Below are 22614 nucleotides of genomic sequence, written 5' to 3'. Positions count from 1 at the left end.
AGGTGACCTGAGCCAAGATTGCTGCTGGGAAGTTGAGAGAAGTAAGCTGGGAGAGATGAACAGGATCCAGGATTCCAGGGCTCGACTGTTGAGCGGACGCAGGCTCTGACTTGAGTCTTTCATGTCAGCACTTTCTCCTAATGTATTTATCCATCAATCAGCAGACATCTTCTGAGGGCCTGCCAAGTGCCAGGACCTGTGCAGGGCACAGAGGGGTCAGAGATCAGCCAGACCCCATCCCCGCCTGCGGAGAATTCGGGTGGGGAGGGACTCCCTTCTGAGCGTGCTCCCCACTCCATCCCCAGCCATCCTGCCTGCAGCTGCGCAAACCCGCCCATCTGCTGGTCCCGGAGGCCTCTGTTCTCTCTCATTCTGCTTCCTGAGGCCAGGATCTCCAGCCCCCGGTTCGGCCCAGCCTCAGATGCCCCTTAAGAGGATTTGTTGAACTGCAGCAAATGAAGCCAGTTGATTGAGTGCCCTTCCTGCCAGGCCCTTCCCATGAAGTGTCTCTTTGATGGTCACAGCCAACCTGGGTAGGCCCTAGGCATGCCTGACTCCCCCAGCAGGGCTCTCTCCACTGCCCCATGAGGACCGCGGGCCTGTCCCTTTCATTGTACAGCTGAGTGTTTACCCAGCTGGTGTAGGCTGTACAGCTAGTAAAAGGCAGGGCCAGGGGGAAAAAAGGCAGAGTCAGGTCTGGAGCGGGCTTCTCTCAGGGACCCCGGGGAGCGGCGGGTGCTCTAGGCTGTGGTCAGCCCACCCCTTGGCAGGTGGCCTCCCAGAAAGGTCCTGGAGGAGTGCCAGGCCCAGGAGGCACCTGGAGCATTTGTGGTTGCCACAGCACCATCTTGTGGTCACTCTTGGGGCGTGCACGTCACAAGCCCAGCATGGAGTGGGTTTCCAGCAAGAGCTCGCTGGGGAGTGTCTACCGGCTGCCTTCCACTGAGGGCTTGTGAAGAACTGAGCAGCTGCTCCTGCTTTCTGAGAATTTCCATGTCACCCAGCTACATTCTCCTTGTTTGCATTTATTAGGCATCAAAGATACAAAGTGGGGGGTAGGGGAGTTCCCTGGCAGTCCAGTGGTTAGGGTTCGGCACTTTCACTGCCAGGGACCTGCCTGGTACGGGAACTAAGATCCCACACGCTGCATGTCATGGCCAAAAAAAAAAAAGAAAAGATACAAAAAGGAGGAGGAACTAATATTTACCAAGTACCTGCTGTCACAGGTGGTTCCAGGCATCATCCCATGGACCCTTCCCAACAGCCCTGCAAGTTAGCAATTCTTGGGCCAGTGTCCAGATGAGGAACTGGAGAGGCGTGGTCTGGCCCAGCCCAGGCAGTGCAGGGCCCATCAGACCCCTGCTCACATGTTACCAGAGCAGAAGTTCTGCCCGCCTCAGTATGGCTGGACCTTCCTGGCAGCCGCTGCCCAAAGTGTGCTGTTATTTCAATGAACTTTTTTATCCCCAGACGAAAATCAGGAGGAAATGATCTGAAAAAGAATTTCTTAAAAGAAAGAAAAATCAGATCCCATTAGTGATGTCATCTTTTTTTTTAATGACCAAAACTATACAAGATCACGGTCCTGTGGCACTTTTTTTTTTTTTTTTAAGATGGAAGGGAACTCAGATGGGGTTGTTTTTGAGAATTCCACAGCATCCCAGAGATCACTGGGGGGGCCCCTGCCATGTGGCAGACCTATGTGGAGAAAGTCATTGGCAGAGAAGAGGAAGAGCAATGACCAAGAGCAATGGGTATCTCTCGTTACCCGTCCGGGGACCTGGGCTCAGGCTAAGGAGGGCCATGGACACACACTCATCCTCATGGGGACATTCAAAGATGCAGGCTGCTGCCAGATCTGAGCCGCTTAGCGATCTAGGGCTCCACGGTTTGGCAGAGCTATTCATGCAAGGAGATGGCGGAGTTCCTGAGAAAGACATTACTATCAGCACCCTTATCAGTGATCTCTGCCCTGACTGTTCCTTACCAGCAGTCACTGTGCCGTCTGTTTCAGGAACAGAATAAAGAGTTGTAAAGCTTGGGAGGGGGTAAGAGGAAGCAACCATGGGGAAATCTTATTTTGTACCTGGATCCAGTCACATTAAGTAAATGACCCAGTTGAAACATGACCACCTTTTAAAATAACTGCTGTCAGAAAGCAAACCTGACACTGTAGCCCAGAGAACATCAAAAGTTAAGTGGACTCAGACTTGCTAAACTATAGCCAATGCTGTGGACACCAGGTTGTAACCGCTAGCAGAATGATAATAACCACTGTGGATTCACAACCAGGTTCCCAACCACAGGCATTATCATACAGGATCATGATTTGTGTTGTTTCTATTTAACATGGGTGTTCCAATTTAATATTTTTATATCAATTCATAATCTTTACCTAAATGTATTTATTTTGTAAGGAACCATTACCTCAGCTGGAAACCGAGTATTATCATACATGAAAAGAATCATTAAAAAATTAAAACATTAAAAATAAAACAATCATATTAAGATCTAGCATGATGTTATCACCTGCCAAAGGCCCTGAGCCTGAGACCTATCCTTTTTCTTTTAAAGAGGAGATGGTTAACATACAGTGGAGAAATATTATAGCTATATTAGCAATTTCTGGAGTGGCAATAGTGTGAACTAATCAGCCTGAAAATTCTCTCACTACAAATACTCCAGAAATGCTAGATGAACTATAGCAAATACCTCTTTAAATGCTTAGCTGGGCTCCCAAAAAGTAAAGGAAATCACCAGAGGTGAGGAACAAGGAGGGAGCAGAAAACCAGATTAATAAGCATGTCGCCCTGACTGGGGGAAAAAAATATGTCTCCTTGGGGAATTCAGAGACACAGGGCCATGCCTCACTCGGGTTTAGGGTTCACATTTATACCACCTGCATGATCCAGGAGTTCCCCAAGTCAAAAAATTGACACCAGACTAGTCTGGGGAAAAATAGGTCCTCAATCCAAACTACACAGATTCCCATGTAAGAGCAGCTTTAAAGATGAGCTCGTATTCCAGACTTAAAAAACACATGGGGGGGGGGGGAACCATGTGGGAAAGTCACAAACAAACATCAGGATTAGATGCTCAGTCTAATAGAACAGGCTGAAAGAGCTCCCCCTCAAAAAATAAGCAGGTTTACAATTATTAAAGATATAAATTAAAACATTGAAAAAATAAGTGGAAAGAGTAAGGCATTGAGAAAAGAACAGGGAGATTTTAAATCAAATGAAACTTTTAGAAATGAAAATACAGTCATTGAAATTAAAACCTTGGTGGATGAATTAAACAACAGATTAGACAAATCTAAAGAGAGACATAATGAACTGGAAGATTGATTTGAAGAAATTACAATGCATCACAGAGAGATAAAGAGATAGAAGATAGGAAAGGGAAGTTAAGTTCAACATTTGCCTAATACCAACTCCAAAAACAAGAGAGTAGGAGAGAGATACAGTTTATTGGCTGAGAGTTTTCCAGACTTGATTCCTGAGGTTCAAGGAACATGAGTCTTGAGAAGGATAAGTATTTTACACCTATGCACATCATAATGAAATTGCAGAACTCCAAAGATAAAGAGAAATTATTTAAATGATTACTTTAAAAATGATTTTTTAAAAATGAGTCTTACAACGAAAGCTCAACTAGACTGATGAGACTTCTCAAAACAATAGAAGCCAGAAAAGAAAGAAAAAGAACTGTCCATCTAAAATTCTATATCCAGCTAAACTATCATTCAAAATGGAAGCCAAAAGGTATTTTCAAAGACTGAGCAAGTTTACCTTTAAGAGACCCTTGCTGCAATACCTACTCAAAGATCTACTTCAAAAAGCAATGAATATTACTGTGATAACACAGAGAGAATAACACTGTTCCCAGAATCCAGGGCCATGCTGGTAAATACTAGCTGCCTTTATCATAATTGACTAAGAGCCTCCAGACCCTGTTCTGCAGCTGTGACCTCTGGCCCTCTGAATCTGGTGTTTGTGCTTGATCTTGAACTTGATCGAGATCAGTACTTGAACACCCCACCTTGATCTTGCCTAAAGGATTCTTTGGTCTACTTTTCCAGTTCTCTAGGTGGATCCTGCCTTCACTCAGGGTCCCCAAACCACATCCCTGAAAACAGCCACTTGGAAACAGCCTGGCTAGGCAACCCCAGCACCCTGGCATCGTTCCCACCCAGTGTTCTTCTCACTCCTTCCCCTCCTCACTAAGTGAGAATTCAGAGAAACATTCATCTAGTACTGGTATCATCGGGGATTTTTAACCCCTTGCTTATTGCACGTGACTATCAGTACTTCACAGTGTTTCAGGTATATTGTGTACATCTGTGGTAGACTGATCGCAAAAACTGGCCCTACTTCTCCACCCCTCCCTGTATCCACATCCTTTTCAATATGACCCTGAAGCTCTTCCCATCAAGAAGTGGAGTCAGTTTCTTCACCCCTTGAATCTGGGCTGGCCTGTGACTTGCATTCACTAAAAAAGGTAGAGGAAATGACATCATGTCAGTTTCAAGCCTAGGCCTCAGAAGGCCTTGCACATGGATTCCACCCTCCTAGAACCTTGCCATTGTCTTAAGAGCGAGTCAAGGCTAGCCCACTGGAGGATGGAGATTACATGGGGCAAAGCCAAGTTATCTTAGCCAGCCCCCAGCCTACCTACCAGCTGGTTGTAGACACATGAGTGAGCCCAATGGGATCAAGCATGCCTGGATAATCTCAGCAGAACTGCCTAGCCCACTGGTAGGATCATGAGAAATAACAAATGGTTACTTTAAGCCACTGAGTTTGGGGATGATTTGTTACACAACAATAGCTAGCTGATAGAACATATATGACATTTTATTTATGTATATGCATATATATAATGAAATTGCTTGTTTTATACTGGCTCACAGCCTACAGTTTACCAGCAGCTGTATTTCTAAGTTATGTCCTCTTAGTCAGTTTGACCTTTCTGATGGGGAATTGAGTTTAAGTGTTAGGGTGTAGGCGGATTGCCATAACTCTCCATCAAAAAACAGAAGGTGTGTCATCTTTCATGTGGACCCCTTTTTCCTTTTTCTTTGCATTATCTTTTCGCCCGCTTGGTTTGGCAGATGTTCCTGAGATTACCAAAGCACAAGGTCATGTGCCTTTGGTGTGGTGCCCACATCAGGATAAGAATCTTCTAGCAAAGTCTAGCCTGCTAGTGCATCTCTTGACTCAGCCAAATTGGAACTGTTCATCTTGGCAGGGTGTGTTGTTCTGTTTTTAATATACAATTTTAGAAGATGTCACAGTTATCAAAAGACATATGTTTTAAGTCAAGATTATGTTTCATAGCAAAGGGAAGTAGGACAGGAGAGTAGGAGAGAAAATGTAGGAATAACTGAATTCCACTCTGCCACTTACTCTGTGACCTTGGGCAAGTTACTTAGTGTCTCTGAGGCAAGCTTTTCCCGTCATAAAATGGGAGTAGTACTGCTTAACTCTTAGGATCATTATGAGAAGTAGATGAAATAACATATGTATAAAGCACTTAGCCTATCCCGAGGTAAGCTGTGATGATGGTGATGATGAAGATAAAGGAAAGGAGGGGGATTAAGAAATAGACTACCAGAACTTTGTTTTTAAAAAAAACAACTTTGCAGCAAGATCTCTCTCTCCAATTTCATTCCCAGCCCCTAAGAAGTTAGACCAACATTACTGTCCATGATGTTTGAAGGACAAAGCCAAGGCAAAAGAGTTTATCACTAAGCTCAGATACATTTAAACATCCTGACCCTTGAATTCCTAAACTCCCACTTAGCTGAAAACTATTTCTGAGCTGTCACTTAGATACCAGCTGAAATGCAGAACAGACTGTCATTCAGTCAACTGGCTCTTCTCATCTCCATGATAGCAGACATCGCATTTGATGGGATTTCTTTCCCTTCCATGGAATTGCATCTATCAGTTGCTTTGTCCTCGGACAGACCCGGCTTTAGCCCACCGCTCCCCCCACACCTCCAGGAGAGGTCAGGCATATGTGGATTAATTTTGTGGGTCCCGGGATGCTAGTAACAGCCTTACCACTTTGCCAGATGAAAGGGATGGAAATCAAAAGGGAGAGATGAAGGCTTACTCTTTCCATAAAGAATTCATCCCAAATCCTTATAATATATCCAAACGGGCTCCCTTAAACGATTCTTTCCAGTGTGAACCTCATTCCACTGGGGGCGTCGAGGGGTGGGGGACAGTCAAAGCCTCCCTCCCTTCATCTCCCTTTATGCCTGGTTCCTGCCCTCTCCCTCTCCCTTTGGCCACGTCTGTGTGTTTATCATGCGCGTGTATGTGTATTTTAGGAATGGATTTCGTTTGTGTTAGATGCAGTTCATATCATTTACTTCAAGGTCTGTTTTCTGGACTCGCAGTCGGGAGATCATTTCCTCCCTCGTTTCCCACCTTATCACTCACTGCACACATGACCCCCCGCCAGGAGGGAGAAAATCCTTCCTTTTCGCTTCTCAAACTTTGGTCTTTGCAGCCCGGGAGAATCTCATTATTGACAGTGTGATAGGCCTGTGGGAGTTTGTGATGTTGCCTTTCTGGCCGTTTGATGAGATTTCTTTGTAACTCCTAGAGGAGGGTGTTTGGAAAGACCTGGAAAGCACTGCCTGGGCCTGCCTCACCTCACTGTATGGAGAGGACAGAATGACAGAGGGGAAGCTGGGACTGGTTGTTCCCAGTGACACTTGGTCCTCCCTCATCGTACAAAAGGATTCTCCGTGGGACGCGTTGAAAGAGCTGGCCCTACTTGGTACATTTCAAGAATGTTTAGTTTCACAAAAACTCAGTTTATATATGATTTTCAAGGTCAAGGCTCTAGTGTAAAGGGACTCTTGCCGTTGTGAAGAACAGCCTATTCTCAACTCTTGGGTTTTCTTTTGAAAAGCTAAGACGATCTCCAGACCGCCAGGAGCGCCAGGTGGTAAAAGTGTCATATCAGGAATCTGGCGTGAACTACTGAAGGAGTGATAAGAGCAGTTGACAAGATAGAAACTGATTTATCTAAATTCTGATTGATAAAAGCAAGTGAGGATGGTTGCATAACCATGTGACTGTACTTAACGCTACTGAACTGTACGCTGGAAGATGGTTCAGATGGAAAACCTTATGTTAGGTGTATTTCACCACAATTTTTTTTTTTTTTTTTAATTTTGGGAATTCCCTGGCGGTCCAGTGGTTAGGACTCCGAGCTTTCACTGCCGAGGGTGTGGGTTCAATCCCTGGTCAAGGAACTAAGATCCCTCAAGCCGTGTGGCTCAGCTCCCAAAAAAAAAAAAAAAAAAAATTAAAGTAAACGAGGAAGTGTTTAACCATTGTTTACAGCTCTTCAGCTGCTTCTCTCTAGAGGCTGTGCTCTGAAGGAGACCGACGCTACTGTCCACTGCTACCAGGTGCCTGGCATCACCACTCCCCACCACAAACTCCTAAAATAGTGCCTGCAATTAGCAGCTGGCTAGAAACAGGCACGGTGACTATAACGGCTGAGCCATCTCCAAAGACAATGCCTCACGCCCACCATTTCTATCTAGTCGCCCAATTGATCATCTGCACGGGAATAACAGTGGACACCACTGACCAAGCCGTGTGCCAGACACTGCCCTGGACATATAACCTCACGCCAGCCCTGGGAAATCAGTATTATTATATTATCTCCATTTTAAAGATGAGGAAGCTGAGGCTCCAAGTTATTAAATAACCGACCTCAGTTCACGTAAAACCAAGATTTGAACACAGATCTCTCTTGTGCCAAAGGTCAAGCCGCTTCCCCTGGACTGGAGATTCCCAGCCTTTCTGAACCTGAGCCCTTTCTAATGGCAAACACGTCACAGCAGTCATCACACTTTCAACATCTCCTGGTGGAAAAAGCATGTAATGACCACAGACTACCTGAATCCAGGAATTCTGTGAGTTTCAACAGCATCTGATACGGTCTTAGAATCACGACACCCGCTGTGTGAGACGGGAGACATTTAATTGGACGACAGCAGTTTGCAACTGTGTAGTTTCTTAGGCCCTCGAAGTTGCTGGATCTTTGCCCCCAGAGATGGGGCACCCTGAGCTGTACCATGAAACATCTGAAGGGTCTGGAGACCCTGAGCCTTCTTATTACGTAGGCCAAGCCCAAGGGATTTTTTGTTAATACAGGTGATGTCGGGTGCTTCTTGGGAGGGTCACCGTGAGCCTCTGGGTCACACTGTCGGAAGCCAGCAGAGGAGACTGAGGCAGAGTCAGCTTTGGAAGGACCGGTCATTATTCTTGCCCACTGCAGACCGTAGTCAGTCACAGTATTACCTGTTCCCCTGGAGCAGAGCTCTGGAAACCAGCAGTTGAAGAGCTGAAAACCCTGGTTAAATACTCTTCCATTTACTTTCAGCCAAGTCAACACTCTTCATTTGCTTTTATCCAGTCCACAGAGATCCTCAACTAGAGCCTCTCGGAAGATGTTATACCGGGAGGAAAATTTTAAAAATTTTAAAAATAAACTTTTTGCATGTATTCTCAACATGAAGGGTTGCTGAGTCCCACAGCTTGCTTTCATTCATCCCACAAATACTTACTGAGCAGAGCATCTGTGCCAGTTGCTGTTCCAAGCACTGGGGATTCCCTGGCTCAACCCTGGAGGAGCTCACGTGTAGTAGGAGACACATCATAGGAGAGACTGTGAAAGTAAAATAGGTAGTAAGTCAGAGGGTCTCAAGTGCTATGGAGAAAAATACATCAGAGAAGGGAGATGGGGCACCTGGTAGGGGTGGGAGGTTGCATCTTCCTCCCTTTGGAGGGTGGAAGTTCAACAAAGAGGTGAAGGAGCAGGTCGGGGGGGTGAGGCTTGTGAATGTTCGAGGGAAGCGTATCAGGAGGAGAGGTCAGCAAGGGAAAGGCCTGGCATGTTCTGGAACAGCAAGGCCAGTGTGGCTGGAAGAGAGTGAGCAAGGGGAAGGTGTGGGGAAGGTCACGCAGGGCTTCGAGGGCTGTTGAAATGACTTTGACTCCATGAGAGATGGATCCCACAGGAGAGTTTTGAGCACAGGAGTGAAATGATCTGACTTTCCTGCAGTGTCATTTACATATTACACAATCCCCCCATTTTAAGTGTACAATTCAGTGATTATTAGCGAATGTGCAGAGTTGTACAAACCATCACCACGACCCAGCTGTAGAACATTTCCAGCACCCCCAAAAGGTACCTCATGCCTATGACTCAAATTTTAAAGGGATCTCTTTGGGTCCCGTGTTAAGAATAAAAAAAAGAGAGACTTCCCTGGCAGTCCAGTGGTTAGGACTCAGTGCTTTCACTGCCGTGGTCCCAGGTTCAATCCCTGGTCAGGAACTAAGATCCCACAGGCCACGGGGTGTGGCCAAAAAAAAAAAAAGGAATGAAAATAAGAGGTAAGAGCAAAGACAGTGTGGGAAGGTAATGTTTCTCACCATACGTGAGTGAAAAAAAGGACTGAAAGTGGAGGGATAAAGACAGGACTAATAAAGCTTTTCTTTTGAATTGCCCCAGGGATGGAGCCTCCTTAATGCCAAAGGCATAAGAATGAAAGGCCTCCAGCTTCAACAGTAAAAGTACTATATTAATAACATACACAAGACTGTTTAAAAAATGAGCAATCCAAGCCCAAAAGCTGAACCTGAACTTGAGTCCTGAACTTGAAGGTGACTGATGCACCTTGGATCCCTGACTATTTATAAAACTATGGAACTATATCTTAACACCTTAAAAATTCACAAGAAGAAAAGTTGGTGGTAGCAATATAGGAATAAATCCCAACATGTTTCAGCAAACATTCGTGGTCCCTGCAGGAAAAAGACAGTGAGGTCATCTTATGTTCGTTATTATTAAAATGTTAAATGCCAGTTTCTTGTGTTGGTCTTGAAAAGCGGGGGTATTCTGCGCTGAGCTCATGTCATGATGTGACGGATCATCTGTGCCCATGAAAGGGGACTGCTTGACACTAAAAGTGGTACCTGAGTGAGGATTCTCTGTATTTTACCTGGAAGGCTGAAATCTTCTGGTATTATAAGGTTTTGGACCAAACAGTGAATTTTGACATTTTTTCTCCAGCGTCTACTTCAACAGCCAGTTTTCCTAACTCAGGTTTCCCCTCCTGGACCGTCTCGTTCCGGGAACAGTACAGGATTCTCCCTTGGGTGGGTCTAAAATGATTCTCACCAACTTTCTTTAAGCTAACACCTGTGCATTACCAGGAGCCTGCCACGTGGCTTATCTCTAGGTATGCAGCCTCCTAGAGAGCAAACCATCTTTTAAAACATAAGACAGGCACATCTGACTGTGGCAGCAGTCTGAGGATAAAGGGGAAGAGGTCTAGAAAGGCAGTTTAAAGCCAGGCTTCAGAGATAGCTAAATGTGTTTCCAGCTCGCCGCCTACCCTGACTTGGTTTGACTGTGCTCTGGACTGTTTTGTGAGATTCAGCTCCTAGTCTCAGCTCAGCAAAAGACACCTACCTTTGTTTGCTTTTCATAACACCTGTCTGATCGCTAGTCACAGGATCCTGACAGTTGCTCAGGGTAACCTGATAGGGAATGCTGCAGTTCCCCTGCCGGCCACAAGGAGGTTCCAGCCCTCCAGGCATCGGCACCCAGGGCTGCAAAGCTGTCCCAGCTCCTCAGATAGAGAGATTCTGGGGGACAGGGCAGGTGCCCTGAGTGGCCGGTGTCCAGAGAGAGCTGCTAAACTCAGTCGTTGACCCTGGGCCCACAGCCGTTTGGCTTCGTGGGAGCAATGATAACCCACCTGCGATCGCTGTGCTTTGAGTTGTTACCCGTAAACAGCAGAGAGAATGGCCCCAGGCCCCGACAGCTCCCCGTGCCGGGTTCTGGGCCCAGCTGTATTCTCACTACCTGTGTGACCGTGGGCATGCCCCATCCCCTCTGAGACTCCGTGTTTCCTCATCTGCCGAGAGAAGGGGTCAGAATCAGAGCTACAGCCTTGCCAACAGCATAGGCACCTGCAATAGCCCTTACATCAAACAGTATCTGAGTCATCCTTGCAATTCAACACAGACTGCCAGCTTCCTGAGGTTTCCCATCCTTCTGCCAGATTATCCCAACCCTGGGAGCAGAGGAGTGAAATCAGAATTCTGTGCCCTGGAATCTTATAACTCAGGGCCAGAGGAGCACAGGGGTTCTCAAACTCCTGTTAGCCTGGAACCGTTTACTCAGACAAACTCTGACACAACAGCCCAAGTGGAAAACATTTAGACGCACTCTGGTTAGAAACCGGAGCCCAGAGAGAAGAAGCCACCTGTCCTGTGTCCCTCAGCAAGAGAGAGTGGTAGGACTGGCTGAGCTGTCCCTCTGGGGCCCACTCCCCAGGAATGACACGGATCACGCTGCTGCCCAAACTCGGGGGGGCTCAGAACCTGCGGAGAAGCAGGGGCACAGGACAGGGGACGGGGCGGGGAGACACTGGCTTCCACTGTGTGTTCACTACGCTGAGGTTTTCCCCACAATGATTTCATCCCCATAAAAATACCACCAAGGCAGTACCATAGCCACCTGTAGGCTCAGAGAAGTTAAGTGACTTGTCTCAGAAGTCACTGAGCCGGGATTTGATCCCGGGGCTTTGCAACTGCAAAGCACATATCCTGGCTGTCCCAGGGGATGGCAGTGTATTTACTCACTCATTCATTCACACCTTTACTGAGCCCCAAGTATAGACTAGACACTGTCCTATACAGCTGTGACCAAGGCAGCCGGAGCCCCGCCCTCCCTGAACCCAGATATTACAGGAGGAGACGGACGTAAACAAGTGAGGTGTGACAAGAAGAAAAATAGAGCCGGGTCAGGGGGTGACTGGGGTGGGGGTGCACGCGCGCCCCCAGGGGTCTAGAGCAGTGCTTCTCGAAGTGCAGTCTGCACTCCCATGTGTGAGCTGTTGGTTTCCAGTCTGCAAGGAGATCAAAGAAACGCTGCTTTGCTGATCTATACTTACAAGACAGACAGCCCACGGGCCAGCCCTCATCCACGAGCTGCGCTCAGAGGAGCCCTGGCCTAAAATACTCTGAACCACTAGGTCAGTGCAGCTGCTGTGTGTACTTCGTGTCCCAGGATCCCGAGCCCCCCTCTCCTCTCCACGCCCACCTTCCCGCCAGGCTGTACAGACCCCAGAGGAAGGCTGTGGTGTCTCCTGCCCGGCACGTGCAATGCGCTAGGGGCCATCAGTCCCTTCTAAAGGGAGACACCCCATCTGAGTCCACGGCCAGTTGTGAGCTTCATGGAGGGGGAAATAGACCTGGGTCCCGATTTGGGCCGTGCCACTTACTGGCCATGTGATCTTGAAAATGTCTTTGGTTTTCCTTAACTGGGAAATGGGGATGATGATGCCCTGCAGGAATAGATCGGGCCCTGGAGGGCCTGGAACTCAGTAAATGGAAGCCACCGTACTGTGTGGGCACGTGTGTGTCTGTGTGCACGAATGTGTTTGCACAGGTGCCTGAGCATGTGTGTGCACGTCTGCACAAGTGTGCGCGTGTACGTGACATCCATGTCCTCCACCACCATTGCAGAGTCGCTCTCAGGACCCGCTGTGGCCAGGGGTGCTGACAGTCTTTTCCGGGGTCTCTCTCCAGATTGCCAAGGGATCATCGAGGACGTTGTCCTGCTGGGCGCGCCCGTGGAGGGAGAAGCCAAGCACTGGGAGCCTTTCCGGAAGGTGGTATCTGGAAGGATCGTCAATGGCTACTGCAGGTCTGTCCAAACCTTGTGCCTGTGAGGAGGTGACAGTGCTTACTGAGCACCTAGTGTGTCCAGGCCCTGTGCCCAGGACACAGACGTTGGAGGCCAGGCCCTTGTCCTGGAGGATCCCAGGGACCGGTAGGACACCAGCCCTACTAGAAGCAAGGCCCGGGCCAGGTGTTCTGACGTGGGCAGCATCCATCCCCATAGGATGATGGGCAGCAGGGACAGATCCTAAGAAAGATTTCCCTGTGTCGGGCCTGAGACCAGTTTACAGGATGACGCGAGAGGCCAGGCTGGTCACCGTGATCTGGGGGAAGAGGGTGAGTGGGATGAGATTGAAAAGCAAAGATTGGGCCGTAAATGGGGGGTCTTTGAACGCCGGCTGAGGAGCTCGCGTGTGGGTTATCTGGCAGCGCAGGAAGGGGGTGGGGAGTGTCCAGGCTGAGCTTTCAGAGCAGTGTCTTGGGGCAGGGCTGACAGCCATGGGGGAGCCAGCACCCACACCACACGATAGACCCTCCTGCAAGAGAGGGGGGCTGTGAAGACTGACAGCTGTGGGGCTGGAAAGGAGGCACCCCTGGGCTTGGCTTTGAGGAGGACTTGAGAGGTTTCAGCCAAAGTCGTGCCCTCGACTCTGGGGAAGAAGAGAAGATGAAGGCCCCCGCTGAGACCTCAGGAGATTGGCCCGAGAAGATGCCCGGGCCCTTCAGCCTCCAAATGAGGCAAAGGAGCGAGGTGACAGCGTAAACACGAGAATAGGGATTTGGAATCGCACAGACCTGGGTCTTAACATCGGCCTCAGTTTCTCCATCAGTGAAGGGGGGATAATAGTAGTGACTCCCCCCAGGGTTACGATGATAGTCCAGCGATTTACAGAGTTGCCCGTGGTGGGTGCCTGCTCCGTGAGTGACAGATGGTGTTACCGTTTATCAGCAGCAGCATCGAAGCGCCAACCTCGCGCCAGGCACTAGCTGGAACCTCAACAGGAACAAGCCCCCACCTAGCCCTGTGCAACCTCGCACGCAGCAGCACAAATAGGCAGGAAACCGGCAGCTCCGGGCTTGTCTGCGACACCCAAATCCAGAAGCTCTGAAACCAAAGGCTTTTCCCCAAGTGCGGTGCACACTCATTTAGCGACAGGAGGTGAGACCCGGGGAAGCGGCTGACTCACGGGGCTATGAACATGAAGTGTCCAGCAGGGCGGCTGGGGATGCAGCGCTGGAACTGAGAGAGATGCAAACCGGAGCGAGGGCCAGTGGGATGTCAGCTTCGGCTGAAGCCAGAAGGACAGGTGAGATCATTTGAAAGGCAAAGCCTAGAGAAAGAGGAGAGTGCTGGGTTCCTGATTCTAGGGAATATAGGTCAGGGTGGGATGAGGGAGAGGCTCCAGCCCGAGGTCAAGGGCAACTCAGCATCATCCCACATACATGCCCAAGACGTCCTGCTGGACGTGGGGCTACAAAGATGAACAAGAGGAGTTCATGTCTAGCAGAAAAGACACATATGGAAACAGTTATTCAAAAAAACCCATGAAAATGCAATAATGCAGTGATAGGGGAGTGGGTATGACAAGTATTAGACTCTTACCACCTGCCAGATCCTGTCTCTGTTGTCATTTTCTCCGTTAATCGTGCCCCAAACCCTAAGGGGTTTGTATTATTAATCCCATCTTACAAGTGAGGAAACTGAGGCCCAGAGAAGTTAAGTCACAAGGCCAGTTAACTTTAATTTTGATCTAAGCCCAACCATCCCAAGTAGAACCTGCAACTGAATAGAAGAGATTTGGAAAGTCTTTATCATTTTGATAATTTAGCCCATGTCTAGTTCAGAGCTGAAGATAAAGATCATCTTTAGCCTTGGATAGAGGGCCTTAACCGGACACGAGAGTTCAGCCAATCAGTATGGCTTTATCACTCATATTCTAAGCTGAGTTCTTAGAATCAGGATAGGGTAGAAAGAACAAAGAAACAAAGACAAAGAGCTCATGCAAATCAATAAGAAAAAAAATCTAATAAGAAAAATGGCCAGAGGGACTTCCCTGGGGATCAAGCGGTTAGGACTCCCGACCTCCCAATGCAGGGGGCCCGGGTTCAGTCCCTGGTCGGGGAGCTAGATCCCACACGCATGCTGCAACTAAGAAGTCTGCATGCCACAACTCAAGATTCCACATGCTGCAACGAAGACCTGGCACAGCCAAAAATAAATAAATAAACAAAAATTAGAAAATGGCCAGGGACTTCCCTGGCAGTCCAGTGGTTAAGATTCCATGTTCCCAATGCAGGGGGCACCGGTTCGAACCCTGGTCAGGGAACTAAGATCCCACGTGCCTCATGGTGTAGCCTAAAAAATAAAACAATAAAAAGAAAGAAAATGGCCAAAGGATATATAAACATGGAATAAATACAGTCAATAAACTTTTGGAAATGTACCCAACCTCATTATTAGTGAAATAAATGCAAACTAAAATCAGTAAAACACTATTTATCATCCGTCAGATTATCAAACATCTGAAGCATGAATAACATTCAGTGTTGGTGAAGATGTGGAGAAATGGGCGCTGTCATACACTGTTGGTGGCAGCTGAATTCAGCGGAGGGTAATTGGCAATATCTATCCAAATTTTTAATGTGCCAATCTTCTGATCCCACAGATTCTGACTTCTGGGATCCTGCTGTACTAGATACATGCACAGAGATGGATGCACAGAGGGGATCCTCGCAGCTTCATTTATAATTAAAAATTTAAAACAACCTGAATGACCGCAAAGAGGGGAACAGTTAAGGGGGAAAGAAGCAAGTGCAACAATACGTACTATGATCCCATTTACGAAGGAAAACGTTTCTGCGTGTGCATATATGTATCTGTATGTCTGCAAATGGACAGGCAGGTCCAGAGGGACCATGAGAAACTGATAACAGTGGTCACTCCTAAAGAGTGGACAGGGATTGGAGGTAGGACTTAAAAGAGACTTTTTTTTAATTGATATGTAGTTGATTTACAACATTGAGTTAGTTTCAGGTATACAGCAAAGTGATTCAGTTATATATGTGTGTGTGTGTATGTATATATATATATATATTTATTAATAAAAGAGACTTTAATTTTTTAAGTAAGGACAGTTTAAAAAATAAGAAAAGAGCATCCTAATGTCCATAGCAGCACTATTTACAGTAGCCAGGACATGGAAGCAACCTAAGTGTTCATCGACAGAAGAATGGATAAAGAAGATGTGGTACATATCTACAATGGAGTATTACTCAGCCATAAAAAAGAATGAAGTAAAGCCATTTGCAGCAACATAGATGGACCTAGAGATTGTCATACTGAATGAAGATATTGCTTATATGTGGAATCTAAAAAAGGGGTACAAATGAATTTATCTACAACACAGAAATAGAGTTACAGGTGTAGAATATAAACTTACGGTTACCGGCGGGTAAGGGGTGGGGGGAGGGATAAATTGGGAGATTAGGATTGACATATACACACTACCCTAGACAAAATAGGTAACTAAGAAGGACCTCCTGTATAGCACAGGGAACCCTACTCAATACTCTGTAATGGCCTGTATGGGAGAAGAATCTAAAAAAGAGTGGATACACGTATATGTGTAACTGATTCACTTTGCCGTACAGCAGAAACTGACACAAATTGTAAGTCAACTCTGCTCCGATAAAAATCTTTTAAAATTAATTAATTAATTAATTAAAAACAAGAAAAGAGAAGGAATGGCCACCACATTGATGGCAGACAGCCCTCAGTTAAAATCCTGGCTCCACCATTTACCACTCAGGTGGCTTTGGGCAAACAAATCTGAAGCTCAGTATTTCTGCCTATAAGATGGGAATAACAGTCCCTCCTGCACAGGGGTTCTGGGGAGATTAAATGAGATTATGTAAGATGAAGGCTGGGGCTTTAGACGTGCCCAATAAGCAATAGCGGTTATAATTATTATTACTGGGCATATTCGCAGCATACGATTTTTTTGATCCTTTCATAAACAGCAAAGGGAAAGAATTAAAATTGCATGTGTGCAATATGAAAGCAGCAAAATCTTATTAAACCCATCTGTTCCGTGGAGAACCTGAGGATAGTAAGTTTGGTTTTCCATTATTTTGTGAGATCCTGAGCCATCTCTCTGGAGAGAAAAAGGAGGAGGGGGAGAGGAGGAAGAAGGAGAGAAGAGGGAAGGAATGCACAGACCAAAACAATAACTGTAATTTTTTGATTAAATTAAGCACTGACCAGGAATTCATATTCCTGGCCCCCAAAAGTGTTTTAGTTGCCGTAAACCTACTTAAAGACTGGGAGTGGAATGAGGGGCTGGGGGGAGCTTCAGGCCAACACTCCCAAACTATATACGTTTATAAATTTATCATGTACATTAATAAAGCTCTTTGCAAGTTTGTTAACTTGCTTGGGCTTTCACGAACCCCCTGGAAGCCAACCGGGCGAGTGGTTCTGTTCCCTATTATACTGTGAGGAAACTGAAGCTCAGAGAGGGTCAAGTGCCTCACCAAGGCCACACAGCAGAGCCAGGATGTGAACTCAGGTGAGACTGTCTCCCTGATGGTTGGGATATCTGCAATGAGAGGGTTTTGTTCTGAGGCCCCGGGGGACTCCCTGTGTGGTCTCTGCTCCGGTACCGTGTGGGGATAATGGTAGAAGGAACGGGGAGGACCCCCTGCCCACAAGTGGTTCCAGGCCTGTGAGCAGCCACAGCACACCCTTCAACAGGTCATGCGGTGTGAATCAAGGTTCAGTTGTATGCATCCGCCTGGCCTGGAGGGCCATCGACGCCTGGCTTGCCGGGCACTGCACCCACCTCCCACCCCCAAGGGAGTTCCCGATTCTGCCCAGGATACAGGATGCAGCACTAAGGCACAGTCCTGCCCTCAACAAGCTCTCTGCCCGGAAAAACGGACACACGGAGGACATGTAACAAAGGTCACAAGAGGAGCATACACCAGTCACATGAGGGACAAAGGATTAATACTATCAAGTGGAAGGGCTCAGGGGCACTCCCTGGAGAGGTGACATGCAAGCTGAATTTTGAAAAGATGGATAGGAGCCCATCAGACCCTGGAAGAGTAGGCGGAGCAGGAGAGAGGCCACACTGCCCACGAAGGCCCAGAGCGGGAGGTATCATCGTACCCGGTACCTCCTGAGCACTCACGTGTGTGAGCACTGGGTACACGATGTGCCATCTCTCTGCACGCTCCTGCCCGCCGCGGAAGGTAGGTTACAGCGAGGAGACTGAGGCTCAGAGGGGTCAAGCAACTTGCCCGAGGTCACACAGCTGGTAACTGACAGGGTGGGACTGGCTCTGTGTGGTCCAGAGGGTGGGCTCGTGGCCCACCCCAGGCAAAAGAGACAGATGCTGGGCGCAGAGGGTCTGGAATGCCAGCAAAGGCCCTGTGGTTTGCCTAGCACAGCTTTGAGGATCTGGAACCTTCTAACACGTGTTCCTGTCCTGCCCTTACATGTGTATGAATAAGTACATTTAACATTGTAAGTAGAGTGTTGTCATGTTTAAGACGGATCATCGGGAAGGAACAATCCTGACTTTGCTCCTTTGCTTTCTATGTCAGAACCGTATAGGGGCCTCCCTCACACCCCGTATTGGATGCATGTAAGCCTCACAATTAGTTAATAAAACAACTTGAGTCAGTCTCCTTTCTTCTCCCCTAGCCATCATTCTGATGAGGGACAGTGTTTCTTGGGCCTTCAGTATTAGGATAACCATTGCGATGTGCAAACATTGCTCTCTGGCAGTTAGGGAGTTTTCTAGAAGAGAAGACCTGTGGGTAGTGGAGAGTCAAGGTTGGCTTCTGAGAGGAGAGGGCCATGGTCGGATGAGAGTTGAAGACTCCAGTGGCTGGAGAGAGGTGAGGCCAGGAGCGAGGAAGAGGCCGTTCCTTTTGTCCGTGGGGGGCTGGGCGGGGAGTTGCCTGATCGCAGGGCTGGAACAGAAGGGATGGGTTTTGGGGGAGTGGGGAGTAGGGGCAGGTAGTACAAATCTGCAGGATTCCGTGATAAGTTGACCATGGCGGGAAGGGAGGCCTAGGACATGGCTTTGCTGGCTTCTGCTCGAGGGACCTGGTGGACGATTCAGAGAAGGAGTCACAGGCTGATGAGCTCGGGGTGGGGCACAGCAGGAAGGTCTGTTGAGAGCCCCTCAATTCTGGACCCCAGCCTTCTAGAGGCTTCCAGGGTGGTAACCACACAGGCACCCATGTGGCCAGAGATCCCAGAGGGTCAGGCCTGGAGAGCCCACAACACCCTGGGTCCCAGACAGCTTTCGGGCCTCGCCTGTGGGCACAGAGGGTCACGCGGGCAGGCTGGGGACTCCTGACCCTCAGCACATTCCCCTGCACACGCGGGGAGGGAGGGCCCTTCTTTCACACAAGCGCACAAAAACGATGGGCTCAAGTGGCCCTGCAACCGGAGTTGGACTCGGTCTAAACAAAAGACGCCCAGTGTGCTAAGTGGGGTCTCAGCCCTGGAGGCAGAGGGGGAGCAGAGGCGTCCATGTGCATGGACTTGCTGAGGGAGGGGCCCAGCTTCACCCCGGACAGGGCACAGGGGTTCGAGGGACAAGGCTGTCCCGTGGACCCCACAGACCACGTCTCCCGTGGACAGTGCTCGGTGTACCTGAAGAATCGGGCCACAGAGTGTCCGGGGTTATCTCCTCGCCAGAGTGCAGGGTTTATGTCTGGGTGGGGGCAGGGGGCAGGGCGTGGTGTTCACAGCAGCCATGAGAGTGGAGGAGTGTTCCAGGGGTGTGACCTGCCTCGGGGGGCCGCGCTCACCTCCTAGGTGGCTGAGGGCAGGGAGAGCTGCAGGCTGGGCCAGGCCTGTCTCAGAAAGCACAGCTGGTCCCTCCGGCTCAAAGACAGATGGGGGCCCAGACCCAGAGTTCCAAGCCACAGAGCATGGTGGCCCCAGCTCCCCGTGATCCTCTCCCCCCAGGCAGACGCCCTGCTGCCTTTCTTGCGTCTCCCAGGGAGCCCTGGACCAGCCTCCACCCCCCACCCTGGGAACTGGAAACCCTCCCCAGCTGAGAGCAGCTCACCCAGCCACATGCAGACTGTGGAGAACTTCATCCAGCTTCCTCATTCACTCACTCAACAGATACTCGTCTATTGCCCACCAGGCCAGCGCTGTTCTCTACTCTGGGGGCCCAGCAGGAAACAAAGCAGCCTCCCTGGAGCTGCCACGCCCTGGGCAATGCTCCCAAAATGCTAGTGGCTGCAGCTCCCACCATGATACACCAGTGCAGCGGGGCCCTGGTTTCCCACAGAAGCTCCCGTCCCACCAGGCTCCCCCGGGGCGAGGCAGGGCCCTCCTGAGGCTGACGTCCGCCCCTTCTCACTCCGTCCTCTCCGCCCACAGTGGGGACTGGCTTTTGAGCTTTGTCTACCGCACGTCCTCCGTGAAGCTCCGAGTGGCCGGCCTGCAGCCCGTGCTGCTGCAGGACAAGAGGGTGGAGAACGTGGACCTGTCCTCCATGGTGAGTATCACCGGTCTCTCCTGGGGCTGGAGGGGTGGGCACTTCGTTACTCCAGCCCAGCAACCCAGGTCCCAGGGACACTGGCCCGGGCTCAGTCCACCCCAGAGGAGGGAGGTCATGAGAATTCACTTGGGAAGAGGCAACTCCTGTTCACGGGCACCATCCTTGTGCTGGGGCATTGTCCCCAGGCCTCTGGGGCGGGCACTATTATCCCCATTTCACAGATTAGGAAACTGAGACCTAGAAAAGTTCCCATCACACAACTAGCAACTAATAGCCTGGATTTGAACCTCCAGAGCCCATGCTCTTGCCCCTATATTACTGCCCTCCCACTACGCCTCCCCACTCCTCCTCCCACTGCCCCCACTCACTCCCCCAGCCGACATTACTAGTCAGGACAGTCTATTTCTCCTGGAAGTAACGAAAACAACCAGAGGACACAAGTGGAGGCATTCAGGCTGGACCAGAGCAGAAGCACCCAACTTCCAGGCTGTGAAACTGTGGAATACAGAGCAGGGAAAGTGTGTTCCCAGGTCCCCCACCTTGGAATCATCTGGAGAGTTTATTTAAAATGCAGATCGAGCCCCACTGCCCAGACCTCCTAAATCAGTCTCTAGGAGCTGGAGCCTGAAAGTCTGCATTTTAAACATACTCCCCAAGGATTCTTACACATCTCAGACTAGGCAGGGCAGACAATGAAAAGAATTCTTGCTGGGAATGGAATGCAATGCGAGGGAGCCCACCCCAGCAGCTACACAAACCTAATTTGAGTTTCTAGAGCCATCTTGTGGGTTTGAAGGAACCTCGTCCACCCATCATATGTCTGTCATAGGGAGTTAATAATAGCTTCATGTGTGGACACTCACTTGATGCCCAGCTCTGCCCTAAACCTTTTGCAGTATCCGTATCCCCACTGTACAGATGAGGACCCTGAGGCTTTGAGAGGCTGAGGGACTTGCCCAGGGTCACAGAGCACGGACAGGGCTGAGCAGGACTGAAGCCAGTGGGCATCGCCCCAGGTTGGGTAGATGTGAGAACCAGTGGGAGAGGTGCCAGCTGCCAGGAGGATGAGGATATACTGAGCTGCAGTTATGTCCCCAGGCAAACTCAGCCAGTGAAAATTCCTGGGTTGCAGGGTTCACGGGAACAGGAACCTTGTTTTCCAATTATTACGTTGCCGGCTGCCATTTATCGAGTACCAAGCATTTCCTGAGCGTAACCCAATTTCCCCAGGTGCCACATAAGTAATTTGAGCCAGCCGCACCATCCTACCTGAGAGCAGACAGTCCAGGCCCCTCCCTGGGCATCTGAAAACTCCCCTGGGGAGGGGCACCCCGGAGGACCCTGGCTTCTCCCTTCAGCTTCAACAGCAGCCTGGCCCAACGACACACACACACGCACGCACACACGCACGCACGCACACATGCACGCACACACACGCATGCACACACGCACGCGCACGCACGCACACACACTGCACCTCGTGGTAGGGGAAGCCGGGCACCCTGACCCACCCCCACCAGCACAGCTAATGCTGGGTTGCATGCGTATTGAAACTTGACTGAGGGTTGAAGAGAGCGCGGGGGATTCTAGCGCAAAAACTTAAAACCAGACGTCATCAGGCACTGCTGCCACTGAAGCTCGTGGGCCGTGACCTTGCCCCGAGGTCTCCTGGGCCTCCCACCCAGCCTGCCACCATGTCACTGGGGCCAATTTGTCCTGGCTTATATCTTCACTCCCCCAGACTCCCAGGGCCCTAGCTCACAAGTCCTGACCCACCAGACAACACGAGTGAAGCAGTCCCGGCCTTCCTGACCGGCAGCTTTGGGGGCTGGTATTGGTCCAAGAATAAGAAGTGTTTCTAGACTCAACCACCCATGAGACTTATCACTCCTAATTCAAGAGGCAGTCTTCCCAGGACAGACATGAACTTCAAGCCCTAGAGCCATCTCCATAGATCATCTTTATCCCTGATAGACTTGCTTCACGCGATGTCAATCTCACAGCAATCCCGTACAGTGGGTATTGGGCATCCCCAAGTCACAGACTGGAAAACTGAGGCTTGAGAGAATAGATTCAGTGTAGCCAGAGAGTCATAGATCTGGTCTCTGAAACCAGGTCCAGAGCCTGTGCTGTACACCTCCCTGTGGGAGTGAGGAAAGCTGGGTAACAAGACCAGGAAACAGCAGGACTCAGTGATGCCTCCTGGCCCATGTCCAGGGGTCTCTGTCCTGCTTGAGGGTCCCTATACCCTGATGGGGTGAAGGGGAGAAGCGACTTGATACCTCACCACTCCAGGGGTCTTTCTCTGCCACAAGAATCAAATGTGAAAAGGAACGGCTGAACGTTCCTTT

General features: G+C 49.3%; 1 protein-coding gene across 1 annotated transcript in view; it reads left to right on the top strand.

Annotated features, from left to right (window-relative positions):
• Positions 1–22614, top strand: part of TMCO4 (transmembrane and coiled-coil domains 4) — a 75791-nt gene that overhangs the window by 48204 nt on the left and 4973 nt on the right. Inside the window, exons 11-12 of the mRNA XM_065873985.1 lie at positions 12639–12756; positions 20143–20260. Coding sequence (XP_065730057.1) covers positions 12639–12756; positions 20143–20260 — 236 coding nt within the window. The remainder of the gene's footprint in view (positions 1–12638; positions 12757–20142; positions 20261–22614) is intronic.

The sequence above is a fragment of the Phocoena phocoena genome, chromosome 1, assembly GCF_963924675.1.
Source record: "Phocoena phocoena chromosome 1, mPhoPho1.1, whole genome shotgun sequence".
Lineage (NCBI taxonomy): Eukaryota > Metazoa > Chordata > Mammalia > Artiodactyla > Phocoenidae > Phocoena > Phocoena phocoena.
Note: the sequence above shows the minus strand (reverse complement) of the source record. Positions and strands in the feature narration are given on the sequence as shown.